General features: G+C 46.1%; 1 protein-coding gene across 4 annotated transcripts in view; it reads left to right on the forward strand.

Annotated features, from left to right (window-relative positions):
• The first annotated feature begins 265 nt into the window (after positions 1–265).
• The window catches only part of LOC124422459 (myb-like protein P), a 33499-nt gene continuing 11713 nt past the window's right edge, over positions 266–22051 (forward strand). Inside the window, exons 1-3 of one of the 4 annotated variants that reach the window (XM_046958941.1) lie at positions 266–2005; positions 5096–5967; positions 6133–6533. In XM_046958941.1, coding sequence (XP_046814897.1) covers positions 5391–5967; positions 6133–6533 — 978 coding nt within the window. In that variant the 5' untranslated portion in view covers positions 266–2005; positions 5096–5390. Of the gene's footprint in view, positions 2006–3647; positions 4918–5095; positions 6534–22051 lie in introns of those variants that run through there. The other 3 variants (XM_046958915.1, XM_046958924.1, XM_046958933.1) reach the window with 3 other exon arrangements.

Genomic DNA, 22051 nt, shown 5'->3' on the forward strand with positions numbered 1-22051 from the left:
TCACTACCGCCGCCGTCGCCGTTGCCGCCATCAGGTCGACACCACCAAGCGACGATGACGACGACGACGACGACGATAACGACGACGATAACGACGACGAAGACGACGATAACGACGACGACGATGACGACGATGACGACGAAGACGACGACGACGACGACGACGACGATGACGACGACGATGACGACGACGATGACGACGACGACGATGACGACGATGACGACGACGACGACGACGACGACGACGACGACGATGACGATGACGATGACGATGACGATGACGACGACGATGACGACGACGACGACGACGACGACGACGACGATGATGCCGAGAGTAGACGATATCTGTGTGAGCACGCGCCTGTGCGCCGCTGCGTTCTCCGATGCGCGCCGTTGGATCCCCTCTACATTGGGATCGGATCTCTCTCTCTTTCTGTCTTTCGTTTTCTCTACTTCTCACTCTCCCGCTTGGCTCTACGCTCGCGCGCACACGGTGGCGGTCCCCTTGAACATGTGTGCGCGCGCGCATCCACGTGCGAGCCTGTGTAGTATTCGTGGTGGATAGGGGTCCCGGCCCGGCTCTCTCGGCCCGTCGTCCCGTCTCGTCTCGTCTCGTCCCGTCCCATCCCATCCCGTTCCGTTCCGTTCCGTAGAGTAGTATCGCACCGCGCCGTTCGCCACCCGCTATCCACAGCAGTTTCAGCCAGCCCGCCCGCCCGACTGCTTGCCAGTGTCCCACCGCACGTCGAACCGTTTGCACTCAGAAGCGATCAGGGAGCCCTTCTGTCCCTCCTGCCGGCCTTCTTGCCAGCCTGCCTGCCAGCCTGACTGCCGATCTCCCACTTCTCCCTCTACCTCTCCCTTCATCTCCACCTTCAACTCCACCAGCTTTACCTCCTCCCTTACTGTTCACACCATACCGCGCGTCTTCCTCGTTTTTCCCTTTCCAATGTATACTCTACTTTGTGAGCCCAGTAGTAACTCTGGTCATCCTTATCGCCCACTCTCTCTTTCTCAATAGCATTTCTTCCTCGCCGTCAGTCACATACTCTCGGAACTTATGAGAGTCTGGTTATCGCTCTCTCACTTCCACCTCCCTTTATCCATGTTCTTTCTTCGTCTTCTTCTTTCTCAGTTCTTCCTCTTCCTCGCTCGCTCACTCGCTCGCTCGCGGGCGCATTTAACCTCCTGTACGTTCCACCTCTTCACTTCCTTCCCTCTTTCCTCACGCTGCCAGACGTCTCGATCTCCCTCTCTCTCTCGCGCGCGCGCACGCTGAGCAAGCGTCCTCCACCGTCCTTCCTACTAGACGGAGAGAGGGAGACCCATTTCCCTCCCACTTGCGGCCACTCTTTCTCTCTCTCACTCTCTTTTTCTCTCTTTCTATCACACTCGAACACCGTCGGTGTATACTCCCGCTGTCACCTGATCGCGGGACACTTTTCGCGGGTGAGATACCGCTCGGCCACCGAGTCATCGAGTCTACCGCTGTTCGTTCTTCCTTCCACCTCTGTCTCTCCCTTTTCATCTTCTTTTACTTCTTCTTCTTTTTCTTCGACAACCTCCCTCCTTCTCCTACCCTACCTCCTTCTTTGGCTCTTGCTCCTCTTCCACGCTCCTTCGCCTCTTACTTCTTCCTCGTGCGATCTTACCGTGCACAAGAGTCGACTTTGCCGCGTACGCTTGAAGCAGAGCTTGTAGTGGTAGCTTCCGACAGAAAGGAAGAAGAAAAAAGGAATAAAAGAGAAGAGAAAGAGGTCTCGACCAACGACGGCCAACGCACAAGAGTGGTTGTCCCTCGCTTGTTCTCACTCTCTTTCTCTCTCTTCTTCTATCTCGATCTCACTCCTTTTACAATCCTCTCTCTTCCTCCTTTCACGGATCCGGAGGGGTGCGTTTGAAAGTCGAAAAGCCAGAGGAGAAAAGAGTGACACATTCTGAACGTGAACACGCGCCACGACGGATTTACGGAAGAGAAGAAGAAATCGGCAAGGAGAGGCAATCAGGTCTGTGTCACGTCCGTGTGTTTTCCGTGTTTCTTTCGTCACAGTTTTGTTTTTGTTGGCTTTCGATCGAGTTCGCCGACTTCTTCGTGTTTTTCGATGGTATCGATCGACGATCGTTCGAGCTTGTGATGCATTGATAAAAAGTTTAGCGAGTCACTCGTCAATGGGAATTCATTCTTTAGTGATAAATATCTCGTGTTATCGGAAATCGGCAATATATTTGTGGAATAACCTGATTGATTTTTATTGATACTCGTTAAGTTCGATGAAGAAAGGAAGAAATATTCCGATCAACTTTTCTTAATTTTCTTACGTATGTAGAAATCTTTTTTATTTCTTTAAGAAAAAAGCAAGAAACAGAAAAAAAGAAAATATTTTCGATAAGTCGTACGAAATAATTTTTGGGATAAAATTTTTCGCGTGAATAAAGGATAAACACAATGGATAATCCTCACATGGCGCAAAGTTGCGGTTAAAATGGAGCAAAGGATACGTGGTAGCCGACGGTGAAGATAGCGGCATCCGTTCCGGTACCCGCTGCGGGCCGGTCGCCACACCCGCCCGTTTGGGAATTCAACTTACCGCCGCTCGAGACTTGCCGCTCGTGTGCCTTCGACGTTTTCTTCGTGGCCGGAGTACCGTCTAACGGATACCACGAGAGAGGCACTTATTTGCGGTGGATCAGACTCGGTTTTGTTGCGGAAATTCACCGTCTCTTCGCTTATCCCTATCTTTTTCTCAGCGAATTTTTGGCCCTTAATTTTTGTTTCTTCTTTTGGCAAAAAATTTAGTTTTAAAATCTGAGTTCTTATCGGCTTTTCAACTTTCTCTTTCATTTTCTTTTTCTCTTCCTCTCCTTTTCTTTATAGATCATTGATAATAATTGTAATCTGATAAAATCATTGGATCGAAGAATGACGTATTGATGGATTCCAAGTAGAAAACTGTTAGACAAAGGGATATCGCGATACGAACGTCATGCTTGCTTTCTACGATCGATTAACAGAGATCGTCGAGATGTGAAAGCCGTTAACGGGCCGGGTGAACGAGTGAACGGATCGCGCGAAAAGCTATCTCGAGAACTACCCGCTCAATCGGTTTTATCCTACGGGCATCCATTGTTCGTTCCAAAGATAGGATTCATAGAGTAGCCACGGTGGCTTCTATAATTGTATCATCTGCCGGCTCGGGAAATCGATCGCAAAAAGACTCTCGGGTGCGGCATTGCTTGTATATAAGTATGTAATACGTGGAAGAGCGAATAAATCTGAAAAATCGCTGAAGCAAAGCATTCTTCGATTTTCTTCCTTTGATTTCTTTCAACAATAAGAGACCTAGACATTTTTCCGTAACTTTTAAAATGTTTTAATAAAAAGGGAAAGAAAGGGAAATAAAAAAAGAAAAGTGTGTCTTTACACATACACACATACGTACATACATACGCTTATATGCATGAATGCGTACATAGATATGCTTCGGTGATCACATATATACATCCACACACACACAACACGTATGTGTGTGTGTGTGTGCGCGTGTATATATACGTATACGACGAGTAAGGCAGAAGCCTATGCGCAGTATACGCTTTACGCGGTAATACACAGCAGCCGTGGCGAGCTTGATTACACATTGCGATCACGAGCGTCCCACGAGGCGGGCGGACATAAGGCCTTTCGTCGCGCCACGGCCTGCGGGCAGGAAGCACGTAGCGTGACACCGGGTCGGTGCGGTGCGCGGCAGCCGCTCGCGCTATATGTGCCTGCCGCGTAATACGTATATACAACGCGACGGCGGTTGCGGCGTCGGCGTCGTTGGCGTTGGTGGAGGTGGTGGAGGTGGTGCAGGCGGCGGAGGTGGAGGAGGCGCTGGAGGTGAAGCTCGTGGAGGTGGAGCAGTATGCGTGTAGGGACGCGCGCCATAATACTCGCCGATCCCGCGCCTCTACGTGACTCGCGGCTTCGTGTGCTGGCCTGAGACCTTACGATCTGCCTTTCCCGGGACAGCTCTCTCTCTCTCTCTCTTTCTCGTCGACTACACCACCGAAATTCCTCCACTTCCGACCTTTCTTCTCTTATTCTCAAATCGACTCGTTTCTACTTCGTTTCTAGCGCGAATAAATATCTTATTATTTGTTACAACAAAAGTACAATTAAAAAAATTGAATTAGTGTTGTTTCGTTTTGTTGTTAATCTTAAATGAAATCATTCGATTAGATTGTCCGTGCCGGTGAATATCAGGAATTCGTAATAAAGTAGTAGGGAGGGAGAGAGAGAGAGGGGGGGAGAGAAAGACTCTGATCGAGTGAGTCTCGGCATAACGAATTTCGTAGAGGTACTTGAGGCCCATTTTCGTCTGGATAGTCGGCCAGACTCGACTCGACTCGTCGCTCGCATGCCTCTAGCTCCCGCGGCGAGTGCCACTTTCGCGCCCACCAGAAAGAACGTGCGGATACATCGTGGCGAGGCCATTAAGCCGACTATCGTGCGTCGGGACGGCTTCGATCGGCCTTATTGAATTAGACCTGCACTATACTCTCCCTCTCACGTTTCGTCTCTTCGCGATTATCTGCTGCAAATTATACTCGCGACATCTTTTCTTCCGTACAATATTTTTCTCATTCTTTTCTCTTGAGACTCGCGACCTTTCGATTCAACGACGACATCGATAACTTTCGAATGTGATATACGATGAACAATGCATAGACAAGATCAACTTTCTTGCTTTCCATTTGGAAGTCGATTGAGAATAAAGAAAAAAAAGTACTAGAGTATATCATACGATGATTTTACATTGTAAGCTTTTGAAAAGTAAGCTTTTGTTCCGTTAGCGATCGCTGTTTGTTGGCAAAGTAGGCTTCAGAGAGTCTATTTCGCGAGGAATAACGATCGGACCGAAAGTCAATTTTCCAGGTGAATCTCTGCCACATATTATATTCTGGCAGTTATAATCTACCCCTCCTACGGTACTAGCTCCCGCCTACTCGGCTGGCAGTCCATTAGCGACGCCCCCGTTTAAACGTTTCCGCCGCTTAATCGCGCATAGCTAATTTCCTCTTCTCACGTCTCTCCTATTTCTTTTCTTTTTTAGGATACGGGATTTCCTTCGGTGGAATCTTCTTCTTCTTCCTCTTCTTACGCTCGTATTGACTGCAACCGATTTCCTGAATCGTCCCGACGAACGGAGTAATCACTGGTGGATATCGTGATCGGAAGTCGTTGAGATCCCAGAAGGAAAAGTAAAATCGAAAAGTGCCGTGGAACTTCGTAACGACCGAACGAATGCAGAAGTAACGTCGTCGGTTTTCTCGTCGAGAACGTCGTCGTACGAGAAGGCACGCAAACGAAATCGTGCGCACGTGCGTTCTAGATGCATTAATCGCACGATGGCGACCGCGACGATGGGACTTCGCCGTAGGATACCGGTGAACAATTCACCGACGCCTTCCGGTCATTCCTCCTCGAACGTTTCTGCATCTAGCAAACGTTCCAGATCAGAGAATAACAATAGTCCGTCTCAAGGGAACTTAAATTCGGTGAATGGTTCTCGAGAAGAGCCACCGACAAAGAAGTCACGTGGTACGACGACCAATTCTGGCAAGAATAACGCTTCATCGACCTCGTCAACCTCGAATACTTCGGGAGTCGTTTCCCTGACGGAGACCAATTCAGCGAGCAAAAGTCGTGGGAGCTCGCTTTCCAGATCGAACCATCAAACGAAGATATCATCCAATAGTAATAATTCCAACATCAATGGTGATCATGCTTCGAACGTTCCAGCGAGCAGCTGGTCAACCACGTCGAACATGTCAGACGTGCCGACTTACGCCTCGGTCGCGGGATTAGGCATGACGAACGGGCAAAGTAGCGGACTCTGTGCTTCCAACCTTGGCATGACGACACCGATACCACCATACATGTCGACGTCAATGGCGACCTTCGTTGGGAACGCGACGAATCTCGGTAAGAGTTCGTCGGTGTCTTATCTCGATATATCCAACATGACCAGCGGTTCCTTGGGCTCCTCGAACGCCACGAACTCTCTGGCCTCTGGTTACGGCACCAATAAAACCACCGGCACGAATCTCGATTCGAATTCCTCCGGTGTAAAGACGATGGCATTTCCAGGTATCTCGTCGGCGAACGTGAATGCGAACGGTTACGGTTCGGCACAGCAAAAGGGACAAAACCAGACAACGGATAGCGTGGCTCTACCGAAGAAGTTTCAGAACGATGGCATGTTCAATGCCTATCAGCCCTGGGTGATAAAGACTTACGGTGACTTAGCAAAGACGAAAACGATCACGATCAAAAAGTATGCGCGTATCTTACGAACTCTGCGTGGGGAGGAAGTGAACAGTGCGGAGAACAGCAAGTTCAGATTTTGGGTAAAGAGCAAAGGCTTTCATATTGGTCAACCGGAAGGATACGATGCAAAACCAGCGGATAGGATTGTGGGACGTCACGCGGTGACCAATCCCGGTTTGGATCCTCCTCTCTACGTGCCCACGCAGTTGCCACATAACAAGGTGAGTACTTAAAGAGATTACTTTAGCTTTTCTTAATTTCGGCTGATTCTTTCTTGTACAAGATACGGGTTCGAAGTCGAACGATAAACGAAAGCTGAAACACAGTAGAAATTAGAGCATTAAAAGACATTGTTATATGTATATCCTAAAGTTAGAATCACATCAAACCACAGATACGAAGAAAAGATCGTCTCGAGCCATTAGCAACGGCGATGATTACGACGTAATCGCGACCGCGACTATCCAGGATCAAGAAGCGATGTTTTCTTTCTTTTTCTTTCTTCCTATCTTTGTCTTTTTTACTCTACCAAGGAAGACGCGCGAGTTTACGAGCGAGGAATTTATCTCTCGGCACGTTGAAGAAAAAGTGCGAGAGATCTCGGGGCACCGGGTTCGTAGGAAAAGAGTGCGGCGTACTAAGATAAGGTGCTCGCTTAATTGCATCTAATTAAACAGAAATTATGCTCTCGGAACGTCTCTATGCTTCTGAGATATGTAAAAACAAACAGGCTGTTTATCGATGTATCTCGGTATAGACTATCATCTTCTGGTCCTCCTTAACATCTTTTTCTTTTTTCTTTTTTTTTTCTTTTATTCATGAAATATTCGATTTTTTAAAATTTCATGTGTCTATAGAAGATACTCGGAGGTTTCTCGAAGGGCTTTCGGAAATGGAAGAATCGTGGATTCGCAGTTGTGTTCATGCCGGTAGTTTGAGTTTTACGTCGGTAGCACACCAAAGGCGTGGGATTCCAAGCGCGGAAGTAACGCCGGAAACGTTTACTCTTTCTCACGAAAAGAACGGGCCATGAAGGGAGTTTTCTTTTCCTCTCTTTCTCTCTCTCTATCTTTTTCTCTCTCTCTCTGTCTGTCTGTCTGTCTCTTCTTCTCTTGGTGAGAAACGGTACCAAGTTCCGCGTCGTCGATCGTGCCGATCGATAGTCGTGTAGTGTGCTCGACTGCAGTCTCGCGTCGCGACGCATCTTTTGCGAGGAGAATGAGAAGAGAATGAGGAGTTTAGATGGAGATGGAAGAAGGGGAAGATACTCTTAGTAATGTGTGTTGGGAGGATGCGTACGTAACGCGGCTCGTGTAACGCGTCCATACGGCGCCCGTAAAATATTTCTTTCCTGGCTATAGTCATTTTTCACGGTTGACCGTCGTCGAGGGCCGCGAGATAACAGCGGCGCTCACCTCTCTCTCTCTTTCTCTCTCTCTCTCTCTTTCACGCGTTGGCTCGCTCGTTTACTCGCGTTGCTATATCTGCCGCCGGGCTACGAGATAGAGAGAAAGGTATAGAAAAGAGAGAGAGAGAAAGAGAAAAAGAGAGAGGGAGAGAGAGATAGAGAGAGAAAGAGAAAAAGAGAGAGAGAGAGAGAGAGCGAGAAAAGGACGAACTCGGTAGGGGCACTTCGGTCTCTCTCGCTGGGTGGTAGAAGAGTAGGTCTGGCCGACTAGTCATTAGTCACTTTCCGAAGCAGAGGCACAGACAGGCTGTGGCGGTATGTTCGCCGTCTCTCTTCCACGTCTCACACCACTATAGATTTCTCCTCTCTTCTCTGGAGGCCGTCTCCTCTTCTATCCTTCTTTCTCACAGTATAACCTCCTATCATTCTCTCTCTCTCTCTCTGTCTGTCTGTCTTTCTCTCTCCCTTTCCCTCTACTTCGCGCATCTCCGCGGTCTCACTATAGCGGCCGATCCTTCTCTTTATCTCTCTCTCTCTTTCTTTCTCTCTCTCTCTCTCCCGTTTCGTCTCAGTCGCTCCATCGCGCACGGACTCCGAGCAGTAAGTCTCCTCTCTCTCTCTCTCTCTTTCTTTTGCACACAGCTGTTCCTTCTCTCTATCTCCTTCCTCTCCGTTGCTTCCACAGGCCGCAGTCTCTCTCTCTCTCTCTCTCTTTCTCCTTCCTTTGCGCTTACCGTCGGAAGAAATTCAAGCGGCGCTCTCTCGCATTCGCTCCCTTTCCCGGTGCTAAGCCTCTCGCGCGTCTATCTTGATTGAGAGGGAGCTCTTGCAGGCCCGTGGCCCGAAGGGAGATCGCTTCCATCGTGCCTCCGTGCTCGCCGCGACGAAGTAGAGGAGGCCGAATCGTATGCGAAAGAGAGAGAAAGAAAGAGAGAGAGAGAGACGAAGCGCTTGTCATTGATCGTCCCGACTCACACGAGCCGCTAAAGGTCCCGTACAAGTACAGGCTACGGGTTTGCCTGCTGCCTGCTTGCCGTTCTCTCTCTCTCTCTCTCTCTCTCTCTCTCTCTCGCTCTCACTCTCTACCATCTCACATATACACACTCGTACACGTGCGCGCGCAAACTGAATCGAGCCTACGGGGGCGTGTGCGTGATCGCGTATTCGGGCCGCGTATATCGAGAGAGTCGAGAAGACGATCGAAACTGGATACTTCGAAGGATCCTTCTTTTCTCTCTCACTTTCGTTTAAGCATCGAGAAGGATTGCAAATCGAATCGGCGATCTCCGTAATCTTGACGAATTTCTAAGGATACTCCAGGGAATTTTAGCATATTTTTCCAACCTCAATGGTTTCCAACGTCAAAGATAAGTTATTTCTGACGGTTACTCTCGCTTATGTCCGGCGGATTCGAATAACTCGACTCACTGGCGTAAACCGGAAAACGATTCGTTTGTGAATCACCGCTTGTAAATCCTTTCCTTATCTCTCTCGTTATCGCCGCACTTCGTACCGTCCCATTTTCTTTGATGCTTTTGTAGCTCGTGTCGGTATTCGATCAGGACATATGTGCGAATAAACACACACATTTACGTATGTATACAGATAACTTCGAAGGTCCTATATGATAGTTCTTGCTTCGTCAAGGGAACTTACTTTCGCTTGTACGTCCGATTTTTTAACCTATCCTCGGATATCATCTGTCGTTGAAGCGACGTGCTCAAAGAGGTTCACCTTTCTTTTTCTAACACGTATATACCTTTTTTTTTCTTTATCCTTGGACCTTTGTCAGAGAAGGTAGAGGTAGATGTTTGTGCGACGAGAGACCACCATCGTTGGTGGACACTTCCGCAAAAGAAGGATGAATGGCCGATGAATGGGAAGAGCAGCGAAAAGGAGCTCGTGGTTTGAAGCTTTCACGGGACAAGACACGTTCAGCTTTTATTTTTCTCTTTTTTCTTTTCCTTTCTTTTTCTTTTTTTTTCTTTTGTTTTCTTTTCCTTTATTCAGAATATTGACGAGATTTCCAACATTAGTCTTTGGCATTACCTATGATACTAAATGTTATTTAATTATCATTCGACGTTGTTACACTTGAATCCGATCTGTTCGATCTTCTTTAATTCTCTCGTACTATTTCGAGCGAGCCAATGGAACTAGGATGTAGATGGAGATCGATAGGATGTGGAGAAAGAATGTCACGTTGGAGAGAGGAGATTGGTAGAAAGAAGAGAGAAGAGGAGTGGGGAAGAAAAGGTGACAGTAACACGGGAGTCGAAAGACAAAGGGAAGGAGTTGACCGTGCCGATAATTTGTCACCCTGCGCTTGAGGGTATAACTCGATTAACTCCTACCCCAAGGTCATGTACCTGACCCTCGTTGAATAAAATAGTGGACCTCTCACGGACGCAAGAGGAAGAGAAAGGAGGAAAGAGGATAGAACATCGTTGGACAATACGAATGCTCGTTTGGGATTCCAAAAATCGATGCAAAATCAGGACTCCAATAATTTCCTAATTCCATCCTGGATTAAAGGGATAGTAGTGAAACAAATAAAGCAATTTGTACGATCGATCGATGAAGTTTGAAAAAATTTGTGTGAGTATGGAAAGTTGAATTTCTTTCAGGCGGGATGCTTGATTCTAAAGTTTTTGACATATAAACTGATATATTTGAAATAAAATTAATCCAAAGATTAATATGATCTATTGCCAAATACTGACAAAGATCCAAAGGTGTTTCTCACCTGTTTAAATGCCCCACCCTGTGTAATATCCCATGGCTCTTCGAAACTTCGATTGTTATCGCTATAGCCTTGCAACGATAATAGGTGTATATAAGGCTGAACGCACACGCGTTGTTTTCTATCGTTGTCGATTGTTACGAGGAAGTATAGGAGCCTTGATAATAATAGTGCCGAGAATAAGATATATATATATATATATATATATATATATATATATACATATATATATATACATACATACATACATTCATATATATATAGAAAAAGCAAGTCGGGGTTCGACGGTTGGTTGCATTTGGCCTGGAACGGGAGAAGAACGGCTGTTCTCGAAAAGGGGACGTAACGAAGAGGGTGGTTTCGTACGGTGTGTGTCGTTTCGGTCCCGCTGAGTCACGCACTAAAAGAGAGCGCGTGAAGTCTTGGCTGAAGAGAGCTCAGGTTGGGGCCACGCTCGCTAGAGCACCTTGCAAGAATTTCTTTTTATTCACGAATTCGAAGGAAAAAACGAACGAGGCCGTTCATACAGGGCAAGAAACTTTCCCTTGTGACGTCAACGAGAACGAAATATCTCGATCTAAAGAACCTAACTACCTACACACACAGATATTTGTAGGTAGTGTATTTGTGTATGTGTGTGGATTGCATTCGGGCCCGTAGTTATTATAGATAATTAGAGATCTTAAAGTTATGTTAAAAGGAAATGAAGAAATCGAGCAAATGGTTAAGGAAAGTGTGATGACTTGTGAGACGAGATAAAAGTACAAGTAGGATGATATTCTAAATGAAAAAAAGAAAGACAAAGATAAAGATAAAGAAAAAGAAAAGGATAAAATAAAAATAACGTATAGACGTAGTCTATAAGAACGTCTCGATGCGGGCCTCTTTCCACAGGCAAACTCGCACACAAGAGCACGCGAAAGTCCAGCATGCAGGCAGAGACCAGCCGAGCGAGCTAAACAGGCAAGCAAGCAAGCTGGCAAGCAGGGTAGGCAGGCAGACAGGAAGGCAGGCAGGCAGGCAGGCAGGCAGGCAGGCAGGCAGGCAGGCAGGCAGGCAGCAGGCAGGCAGCAGGCAGGCAGGCAAGCAGGAAGGCAGGCGTATTGCTTAGCCAGAGTCACGTCTCTAAACCACGGAACGTAACCGTGTCGGGCGTTGTGCGTGGTGCGATGCTCAGCGGCCCGTAGCCAGGAGCGACCGGCGGCAATTAGTAGCGGTCCGCCGAGGGAGTCTTCGCTCTCTCGCTCCTTTTATCCTCATCCTCTTCAAACTCTACCTCTTCTCTTCGAGCTGCCCGACCCACGCTACGTTTCATACCCTATCTTTCTCTCTTTTTCCGTTTCTCTCTCTTTGTCTCTCTTTCTCTGTCTATCTGTCTGTCTTTCTTTCTTTCTCAGGTCCCATCTTCCAACGTCCCGTTGTCCCTCGACGTTCACGCCACCACTATCCGACTACTCTCTTTCTCTCACTCGCTCACAGCCTGCACAAACATACCGACTCGTCTCTGATTTTCTTTCTCATTCTTTCTTTCTAAGTCGCCGACCGTTCGTTCATTCGTTCGTGTTCATCTTCCTCTCTCTTCCTCATCTCTCTCTCTCTCTGTCTCTCTTTCTCTCTTTCTCTCTCTCTTTCTCTCTCTTGCAATATCGCTTTGCACGTTGCTAAAGCGAGAGGCGAGCAGCAAAAGACCGGCGGTGAGGTGCACGGCTTTTCGTTGGAGAGAGACGGAAGCCGAACGCTGATATGGAAAAGAGGGAACTGGATGAAAGAGAGAGAGAGAGAGACAGAGAGGGAGAGGGAGAAGGAGAGGGAGAGGGCCGACATGCTGGTGTAAAAAGAAGAGTATGAAGTGAAAAGAGTAAAAGAGACGAGAGAAAGAGAACGGGAGAGACCGGCGGGCGAAAGAAAAGAGAAAAAGGAAACGGGGAAAGAGAGAGAAAGAGAGAGAGAGAGAGAGAGAGAGAGAGACAGAGAAAGAGAGAGAGGCGTGGTAGAGTGGGGAAAGAGAGAAGTAGTCAGGGAGGTGGGATAGAAGCCGCAGGCTTTTTGTCCTGCCACCACTACCACCACCATCACCACTGCCGCCACCGCCGCCGCCACCGCCGCCGCCACCCGACAAAAATAGACCCTATATTCCCCTGGTTGGTTCGCCGTCGTAGTCCTTCTTCGCCACTGCGTCCCTCTCTCTCTCTCTCTCTCTCTCTCTCTCTCTCTCTCTCTCTCTCTCATTCTCTCTCCTTCTCTCTCTTTCTCTCTCGCTATTATTACTGCTATCAACGATTATTATTATGCCAGTTTCTAACACATGTGCTTCTGTCAACTTGTATATATATATGTATATGTATATAATATATATATTGAAATATTTATCATTTATATATACATATATCGATATATCTATCGATCCATTGTTTCAAAATTATTTGTTTAAAAATGTTTTCTTTCTCTCTATCTTCTTGTTTCTCTTTGTATGAACAGGACTCAATTATCCTAGAGGCTCTTGTCATAAATTCATACGACGACGAGCTAGGACTACTCTTTCATCCCTTTCATCAAAGTCCCTTCTTCTTCTTCTTCTTCTTCTTTCAACACTATCCTACCCTTTCATTTGACTCGTTGCACCCTCTTCGTCCGTCCTCCAGAAACCACAACGGTGTGTACTCCTCGGTTGTTGCCTCCGATAACTCGTTCGAATCCGAGTCACGAGGTAGCTCGTTAAGAAGGGCGCACGAGATGAAAACGATAGAACACGCCTTGATTCCTATCCCCCGATCACAGAGCAGAAAGTAAGTGGCTATCCGAGCGCGTGTATCTTCGTGGGCGTAGTCGGTGAACTGCCTACACACGCGAATTTCACGCGGTTTCTCTAGAGACTCCTAACCCTCGCTTATTCTCTCTCACTCTCTCTCTCTTTCTCACTCACTCTCTCTCTCTCTCTCTCTCTCTCTCTTTCTCTCTCTATCTCCGTTCCTCTTTGTGGTCCCCCTTCGTCGATAAACCTAGCCGATAACTCGACCACGCGGCAAATCGCGATACGTATCGACCCCTTTCCACGACGACGTTACCATTACCACTATTGCAACCATCACCATCACCATCAGAACCATCTCTCTCTCTCTCTCTCCCTCTCTCTGTGTTTCTCTCTTTTTCTCTCTAATTCTTCGAATTATCAGAAGAGATCTATCTCTTCTTCTTTTTCTGCTTCCTTCCGTCTTTTTTTCTACTCTATTTAGTTACTGCGCTAACGGTTTCACCAACCTGATAATAAAGAGTCCTTATCTCCGATCGATAATCCTAATGCAAGCACTCTTATCGGTGTGTCGTGCTAATGAAGTTAATCCACATGAGATAAAGACGTGGGTAAAAAACCGAGGGCATAGTTATGACGATTATGAATATTGCTTTCTCGTCAAGGAAGCACGTCTTCGTTGATCGTTTCGAAAATACATTCGATTTTGTTGTGGAGATAGATAGATAAGCAAAGAAAAAGGCTGGAATAATATCCGATATTAGATGTCAATTAGCCGCAAATATTTAACCATTTCAAATATTTTTAATACTTTCTTTCTTTCATTCTTTCTTTCTTTTTTCTTTTTTCTTTTTTTTTTATATTTTAAACTTCAACAAGACTTGTTTATAAAATGATATGTGATGTAACCCATTCGGGTCTCCGAGTTTACGTTGTTGAACGTCGTTGATGTGAAAAAATAAGTGAAGCAGAGAAATATTTTAACGGTTTTATTCCGGCAACATAGACGTCTCTGAAAGTTCTTGTTCGAAACTCGAAGGCATTCACGCGGCCGACACGTACGAGAGATATCTCGGCTTGTTTCAAAACTCAGTTAAGAAACTCGCGCTCGGCAGCAAGCGAGCGGGCGAGCGGTAGCGGTAATTACGCGGCGAAGCTCCGCATTATTTTCCGCGAGAATCCTGGTAAAATGTTACCATGTGTTTCGCGTCTATCTTGAAGTAACGAGATCGAAGTGTGGTATACTCCAAAGGAATGTCGATCTTCAATTATGGACTTAAATATGTTTGCGTAAATACTATTTTAATGAGCTCTTCAAAGTTGATTCCTAAAATCCTCTAATATTTTTGACGATATTTTCTTTAATTTAAAAAATTTTTAATTATTCAATTTGAATTAGTATAAATTGATTTTATGAAAACGTATTTATAATATCGATAATTTTATTCTAATAATAATTTAATTTTTAGAAATTATTCAATAAACGACAAAAGATATATAAATATATTTTCTCGTAGTAAATATTATTAAGGTAAAAAGATATATTATACAGTATTCTTTTAGGCGTTGTCGATGACCTAATTCTGATTTGTGACCTACGAGTTAAAAGGCATTCCTTTGAATTCCCTAATACGATTACAATAAACGAGCCGAAATATCGACCAATGTCTGTTTCTTTTTTTATCAAACGATCGAAGATTTTGTTGTACTTTTCATGTCAAGCTTCTGTACGCACCTTCTGAAAATTCTAAATTTTCTCTCTCTCTCACTATTTTCACCTACACGAATTGATGTTCCTCGGTTAATTGGCACAACGCAAAAATCATGTGGACGTGTTCGAACCTAAAATTCGTCGGCCAAATTGGTCGTGGAATAATCGAAGGGAGGTTACGAAATTTGTTGTTCGGACCGATGCGTGCCACGGACAACTACACACACGAACATACGCATACAGTTTGAGAAAGGCTGGAGACTCTAAAATATGAGCGATGTTTGAACTTTACCAGGCGAAAATAAGAGAAAGGGAAAAGGGAGGAGAAGGGAAAGTGGGAAATGTTGGAAAAGCGAAATAAGCTGATATTGCAACGAAGAATTGTTAGTCGCGTTGCAGTACCAAGAGAAAAAGGCATTCCATTTGGTTGGACATTTACAGATAAGAGATTATCGTGAATAATAAAATGAAACAAATACAAATTGGTTGATCCCGAAACGTAGAGAAGAGATTATAGAAAATGTGTAATATAATTTCTAACGATATACGACTGATATCTCTTCGAACGGTAGTGGCGTTCTATAAACAGACCGACGTAAGGTTCCTACTAAATCATATTAAAAAACGGTTATATAAAAATAATACATAAAATACGTACGAATGTCACGCGAGAGAGAAAGAAAGAGAGAGAGAGAGAGAGAAAGAGAGAAAGAAAAAAGAGAAATAGAGAAAAATAAAGAATAAATTTCGAAAGAGCGAGCGAGCAGATGTCTTCCTTACGCGAGATTCATGTCCTCCTCTGAAGAGGAAAAAAAGACGGAAGGTGGGCATTAAGCCGAATGTAAATCAGGGGTGAAACGAACACCGAAAGCCGGCCATTGAAGATTTTGTGTAGGTGCGAGGGTCACAGCTGCAATAAGCAAAATAGAAAGGGAGAGAGAGAGAGTGAGAGAGAGTGAGAGAGAGTGAGGGAGAGAGAGAGAGAAATAGAAACAGTTGATAAAAGAGAGAAAAACGATTGGGAAGGATTTTCAAGAGACACGTTGACCGGTAGTGACTGCATGGTGGTTTACGTTTAATCGGATACAAAGACCATGGAAAGCTTTTTGATATCCTTGTCTCTCCCTCTCTCTCTCTCTTTTTCTTCTTTCTCTCTCCCTCTCTCTCTTTCTTTCCATCTATCTCTTTCACATTGCATCGTATGTAGATCTTTGTCCGGTAAGCTGTTGACGGGTCGAAGCTCGTTTCACTGCGTCTCGAGTCCACATTGCGAACGGTCTACCCAAGCGTATTAACCCCAGACGCAATGAGGAGGCAGATGTCATCTCGGGGGCGGATATAAAGAGGGGAGGAGGGAGAGCCTTTAGGAGCGCTCGCTTTGCGCCACTTCGCTCTTATCTTCCTAACTTTTCTCTACTCGCTGACGTCAGTTTGTCGGCCTCCCACCCTCCTTGTTTCCCCCTCCTATCTATTTCTCTCTCTCTCTCTCTTTCTCTTTCTCTTTCTCTCTCTCTCTTACACTCTTACTCGCTCGTCTATCCATCTATATCCATCTCCGTCTCTCACCTACCCGCCCACATCGTTCCGACTCGCTCGCAGAACTTTCCACTGCTTCCGTCGTCGCTTCTCCGTCATTCCACCCTCAAACCACCACCGCCGTCCCCTCTCTCTTTCCCGTTTCAGTAAGCGTCTACTACCATCGTCGTTGCTTCTATCCAAACGCGCGAAACTTCAAACTTCCACCGCAGCAGCCGTGGTGCCTCGTAAAACTTACGCCGTCCGTGTAATCCAACGAGCGGAGAATTACGAGATCGGAACGAACGAACGAAAAGAGAGAGAGAAAGAGAGAGAAAGAGAGAGAAAGAGAGAAAGAGAGAGAAAGAGCGTTCGGCCGATCGTTGAAACGTCGTGATATCGCTATAAAATCTTTCTCTCGGAATCGAGATGATTCTTTGCTTTTTTCCTTTCTATTTTTATTGAAACCAACGTTTCTTGGAATTGCGAAAGTATGTTGGAAACTTTTTGAAGCGGTTTTATATAGTATATAGCTATGTTTAAAGAGAGAAAAAGAGAGAGAGAGAGAGAGAGAGAGAGAAAGATAAAGAAAAAAATTAACGTATTTATCGTAAGAAGCAAGGTGGATCAACACAAACTTCAGTTATCTCTTTGCCTAATTATGAACTCAACTCAATTCCGACGGACGGAAATCTACGGGCACACTGTCTAAAGTCGTCCTTTTTATATCATTGAAGCCATCTCTCTCTCTTTTTCTCTTTCTCTCTCATTCTCTTCCTCTCTCTCTCTCTCTCTCTCTCTCTCTTTCTCTTACTCGTTCGTTCACTAAACTGACCTCAATAAAGATCCTCTCTTGAATCCCGTCTATGAATACTGCACCCTCAAGAACGGTTTCTACCGGCGGAATATAAATGCGGAATTTGGCGATCCCCAGACGCAGATTTCGAAGGAACATATTTCTCTCTTTTATCGAACCGATCGATTCGTGCCGTCATCGTTATTATCGTCCTCGTGTACTTTATGCAAGTGCGGAGTGGGTGAGTGCGGTGCAACGAACGCTGCCCTCGGGGTCACCCGGTATAAGCGTCGCCGCTTGCGGGATCGTGGCTTCGGGCGTTTAGCAGCCCGCAATCGGTCGGCTGGCCGGTGTGTTGATTCCCTGCGTCGAGCGCCGGCGATACAGAGCCAAGTTGAGAGTGAGAGAGATAGAGAGAAGGAGAGAAGATAAAGAGAGGGAGAGAGAGAGGGGGGATGGGGAAACGCGACGGCGGAGGAGCAAGAGAGGGACGAACGGAATACTCGAGGGAGCATGAAGAGGATAGAGATGGAAACGTGTTGGTGGGAACGAGAGGAGTAGAGAGACGTAGAGAGTGCGAAAGAGAGAGAGAGAGAGAGAGAGAGAGAGAGAGAGAGAGAGAGAGAAAGAGAGAGAGAGAGAGAGAGAGAGAGAGAGGAAAACTTGGCCCGGCCCGGCCCGGCCTCGTGCTCGACCCTGCCTGCCCTCCACTACCTCTTGCTACTCGGCATCCTCATCGTCCACTGCCTCCTTCTCTCCTCTCTTGCCGGCCGAACGCAAACGTCTGGTTAATGAGACGCACGCACACACTCTCGCGCGCACGCGCAACGTACGCGCGTCCCTTTCGACGCCGACGCCCTCCTTCCTTCTCTCTTTCCCCTCGACTACTACCGTTTCTACCTCTCCTTCCTTCTCTTCTAGCCTCTCTCTCTCTCTCTCTCTCTCTCTCTCTCTCTCTTTCTTTCTCTACACTCGCCTCGATTCAAGCACAATGCGTCACATCGCGCTGTGCCTACCTAGGCGTCATAGTAATGACATACTCCTACATGCGCGATGTCCGATATCCTGGCACCTAACAGCTACCACCACCACGTTTTCATCATCCTCCATCCACTCCTGTAGTATTCGCCCGGTAGCAGCTGCAACCTGTACACCACGGAGGCAGGCAGTGAGAGTAAGAGAGAGAAAGAGAGAGAGAGAGAGAGAGACAGACAGACAGTAATGCTCCGATACGAAACACGACGATACCACGATCGAACCAGCCGCAAGAGATTGCGGCTACACACACCTACGACCACTATCGGGACCGCCTTCAAAAGCTACTCTCTTCATCACGACACGATCTTAATCATCCGATGCGCAACGACGCTACTACCACACTTATGTACTATCATCTCTCTTTTACTTTACTAGTCCTCGGAAAGGCGAACAAATAAAGAATAGCATTTTAAATAGACTGCGTGCCTTTCCTCAAACTGTTATTTTCTTGCCTCTGATATTCTTCAGGATGAGAATTTGTATCTGAAATTTTTCTTTTATTCTTTTTTCTATTGTAATTGTTAATTTATCTTACACAATCCATTTGACGAGATTATGACTATAATAAACCTTATTTTGACATATCATCAATGTTTTTGCTAATTTGTTAACAAAGAAGATTCCACGGATTTTCGAAAATATCAAATGTCGAACATTTCGGTTTCTCACGTTGCATCAAGCTCGGTCAATTCTCGGACGTCCTCGCAACGTTTACCCCCTCCCTTCTTACTCCATTTCTTTCCTCTCTTTTTCTCGTTGAAAGTTGGGGCGCGGCTCACCGCTTCCTGGAGCCACCACTAAGAGATTAATTCAGGCAAAAGCAGCCGCTTCTAACCGAGAGCTCCCTCCGACGTCCCATTTCAGTTCTTCCTTCCTCTCTTGTTGAAGAATACCACCGGGAACGCGGTAACCACACTGGTATTTTCTTCCCCCGGAAAAAGTCCAACGAGAGAGGAATCCTTGTTCATTACGTCGTGTTGATCTAGGCTGGATTCAACCGACCAGAGGAAGAAGAAGATAGATAGATAGACAGATAGATAAATAGGGAGAAAGACAAAGAGAGATAGATATAGAGAAAGATATATATATATATATATATATATATATATATATAGAGAGAGAGAGAGAGAGAGAGAGAGAAAGAGAGAGAGATAGGCTAAGTAAGCAACGACCTCGCTCTTCGCTGACACGAAAGTTACTCCTCTTCTTCGTTGCTGCTTAGCCAAGCGTTCTAAAGAGAACGAACGCCCACTTCGGTATTCCTTTCGACGCTCTCAGTTCTACTCTTCACTCTGTCCTCTTCTCTCTTTCTTTGCTTCTCTTCACGAATTCCTTTCGTTCCTTTGCTTGACTCGTTTCTTAGCTTTGACTTTGCCAAAGAACGTACATATAATAAACGTGGACTAAATCATGTTGCTGTTACATATGTGTTTTGTTGATGAACCAATTAAAATTTATAAGATATCCTTTCAGAAATTCCTCGGTTCATACATCTAATTATATTCTTTATGAATACGATCATAGTACTACCAGCGACGGCACATTTTTTCCATTTTTCAAAACGTTTCTACGAAGTAATAATGAAAAGTAATACGTACGAAAGATCCATTATTAACGATCGTTTGAGTTAGTGAGCTCTATACGACGTTCTTATATTTATCCCTGCGGCGACGCTGACACTTCGATCGTTTTCCCGTTCACTAACGCCGACGATGCTTCGTAATTTTACACGGGGATTCGCGTTCGCGTGTGACGTCTCGAGCTCGTATGACGTCGACAGAGAGAGATTAGAGAGGAAGAGAGAGAACGAGAGAGTCGTAAAGCTAACTCGTCGTGGGATCGAAGGCCGAGTTAGAAATGCACGATCAGAGAGAGACCGGGCTGGAGTAGTTTCGGTGGCATCATCAGATTCGAACGGGCAGGGTTTAATGCGTGACACGGTAACGCAAACAGAAATTCGACACGCCAGACAGAGTGAGAGTGAGAGAGAGAGAATGTGTATGTGTATGAGAGAGAGAGAGAGAGAGAGAGAGAGAGAGAGAGAGAGAGAGAGAGAGAGAGAGAGAGAGAGAGAGAGAGAGAGTAAGAGTAGAGTGAGGCTGATGGCAGGCTCTATAGGGGTGGTTTACGCACGCTGTGGCTTGATAGGTGGACAGGGCGTCACGGGGTAGAGGGTGGAAGCTTATACTCTTCGTGTTGACTGTGGATCGCGCTTTCTACCTCATGGCCCCTAGCTTCTAGTGTCACCGCACTGAGGGTGGAAATGCGAGCTCGTTCCACAATGGAAGCCTTTTTTAGCAACCAGGGAGACGCGCAAATAGGGATAGGTGACGTGAAGGAGAGAGAGAGAGAAAGAAATAGAGAGAGAGAGAGAGAGAGAGAGAAAGAGCGGTACGAGCAGGAAGACAAAAGCATGGTCACTTCTGTGATACGTTTCTCATGGTACTGTATCCAGCATCCGGTAGCAACGCGTTTTGAACGTTTAACCCTCTCTCCCAATCCCTCACGTTCCTCGATATCACGTTATTCGAGACGTTCTATCGATATATCGAGTTACGCGATCTCTCCTTTTCTCTTTCTCTCTCTGTCTATCGCTCGAGATACGGTATAAATGATCTATGTGAACGAGTAACGTAGGCTGCCGCGATCCTTTGGTATCTCAGTTATTTCGTCTATACGATCATCTTCCGCGATAGGTTTCTTGTTTCCAGACTCAACAGACTCTCTTCCTGTCTCTCTCTCTCTCTCTCTCTCTCTCTCTCTCTCTCTCTCTCTCTCTCTCTCTCTCTCTCTCTTTCTCTCTCAGTCTCTCTCTCTCTCTCTCTCTGTTTTTCTCTCTTTCTCTCACTCCTAACACGCGAAGCACCAAGAAAGTTCGTTGATGTCGTAAATCTTCGATTCTAATAGCCCAGTATCCAGGAAGAAGTCCCGTCCTCTATATTTTCCCCTTCTCGATGCTTTCTGGTCTTGTTCCAAGATTCTGAATTGCTCTCTGGCAGAGTCTAGGAGTTCGCGACCCTATCCGTTACCAGGCCGACCTTTTAGACTTCTCCAAATTAACCCTCTCACCCTCGCTCACCCTCCGGATGTTGCTCCAAATTTTAGTTTTTTCCCCGGCCCCTCCTCTGCCAAATCTTTTTATGTTCTCCAACACTTTACAGCTTCCATTCGACATTCGATCATTTCTGCGTAACTTAAATCTGTAGATTTTAGTCTACGTACAGCCGTACATTCCTTTCATATTTTTCACCAGTCGCAGCACCCTTGATAGTAATGAAAAGCTTCCTGAGAGCGTTTCTTCGCACGATCCCCTCACGGAACTTCGATCGGCTGATACTCGGTTTTGCTTGTTTCAACGACAGCACGTTCTATCCCCACTCTTTTCTCTTTCTCTTTCTCTCTTTCTCTCTTTCTCTCTCTCTTTCTCTCTCTCTCATTTGATCGGATATAATGCGTGGTGGCGGTAAGCCGACTGGCAGCTGCCTTCCGTGCGAGCAACAAGCCTGCCGCCGGGCCAGCCGGGACGAAGCTGGTCCGTTCCACGCTTCTCCATGCGTGGAATCTCCGGAGATTCTTAACCGATCCCTCCCGTTCTCTCCATTCTCCTCATTCTCCGGCGTTCTTTCTCTCTACCATTTTCCGCCGAGCGGCTTCCTTCCTCTCTCTCTCTCTCTCTTTCTCTCTCTCTCTCTCCTGAGCACACACACACATGGTCCTCATGACTTTCAACAGTCTATCTCTTTCTTCTTCTCTTTTGCCACCACCGGAGACGAGCGGTT

This window comes from Vespa crabro, chromosome 1, assembly GCF_910589235.1.
Source record: "Vespa crabro chromosome 1, iyVesCrab1.2, whole genome shotgun sequence".
Lineage (NCBI taxonomy): Eukaryota > Metazoa > Arthropoda > Insecta > Hymenoptera > Vespidae > Vespa > Vespa crabro.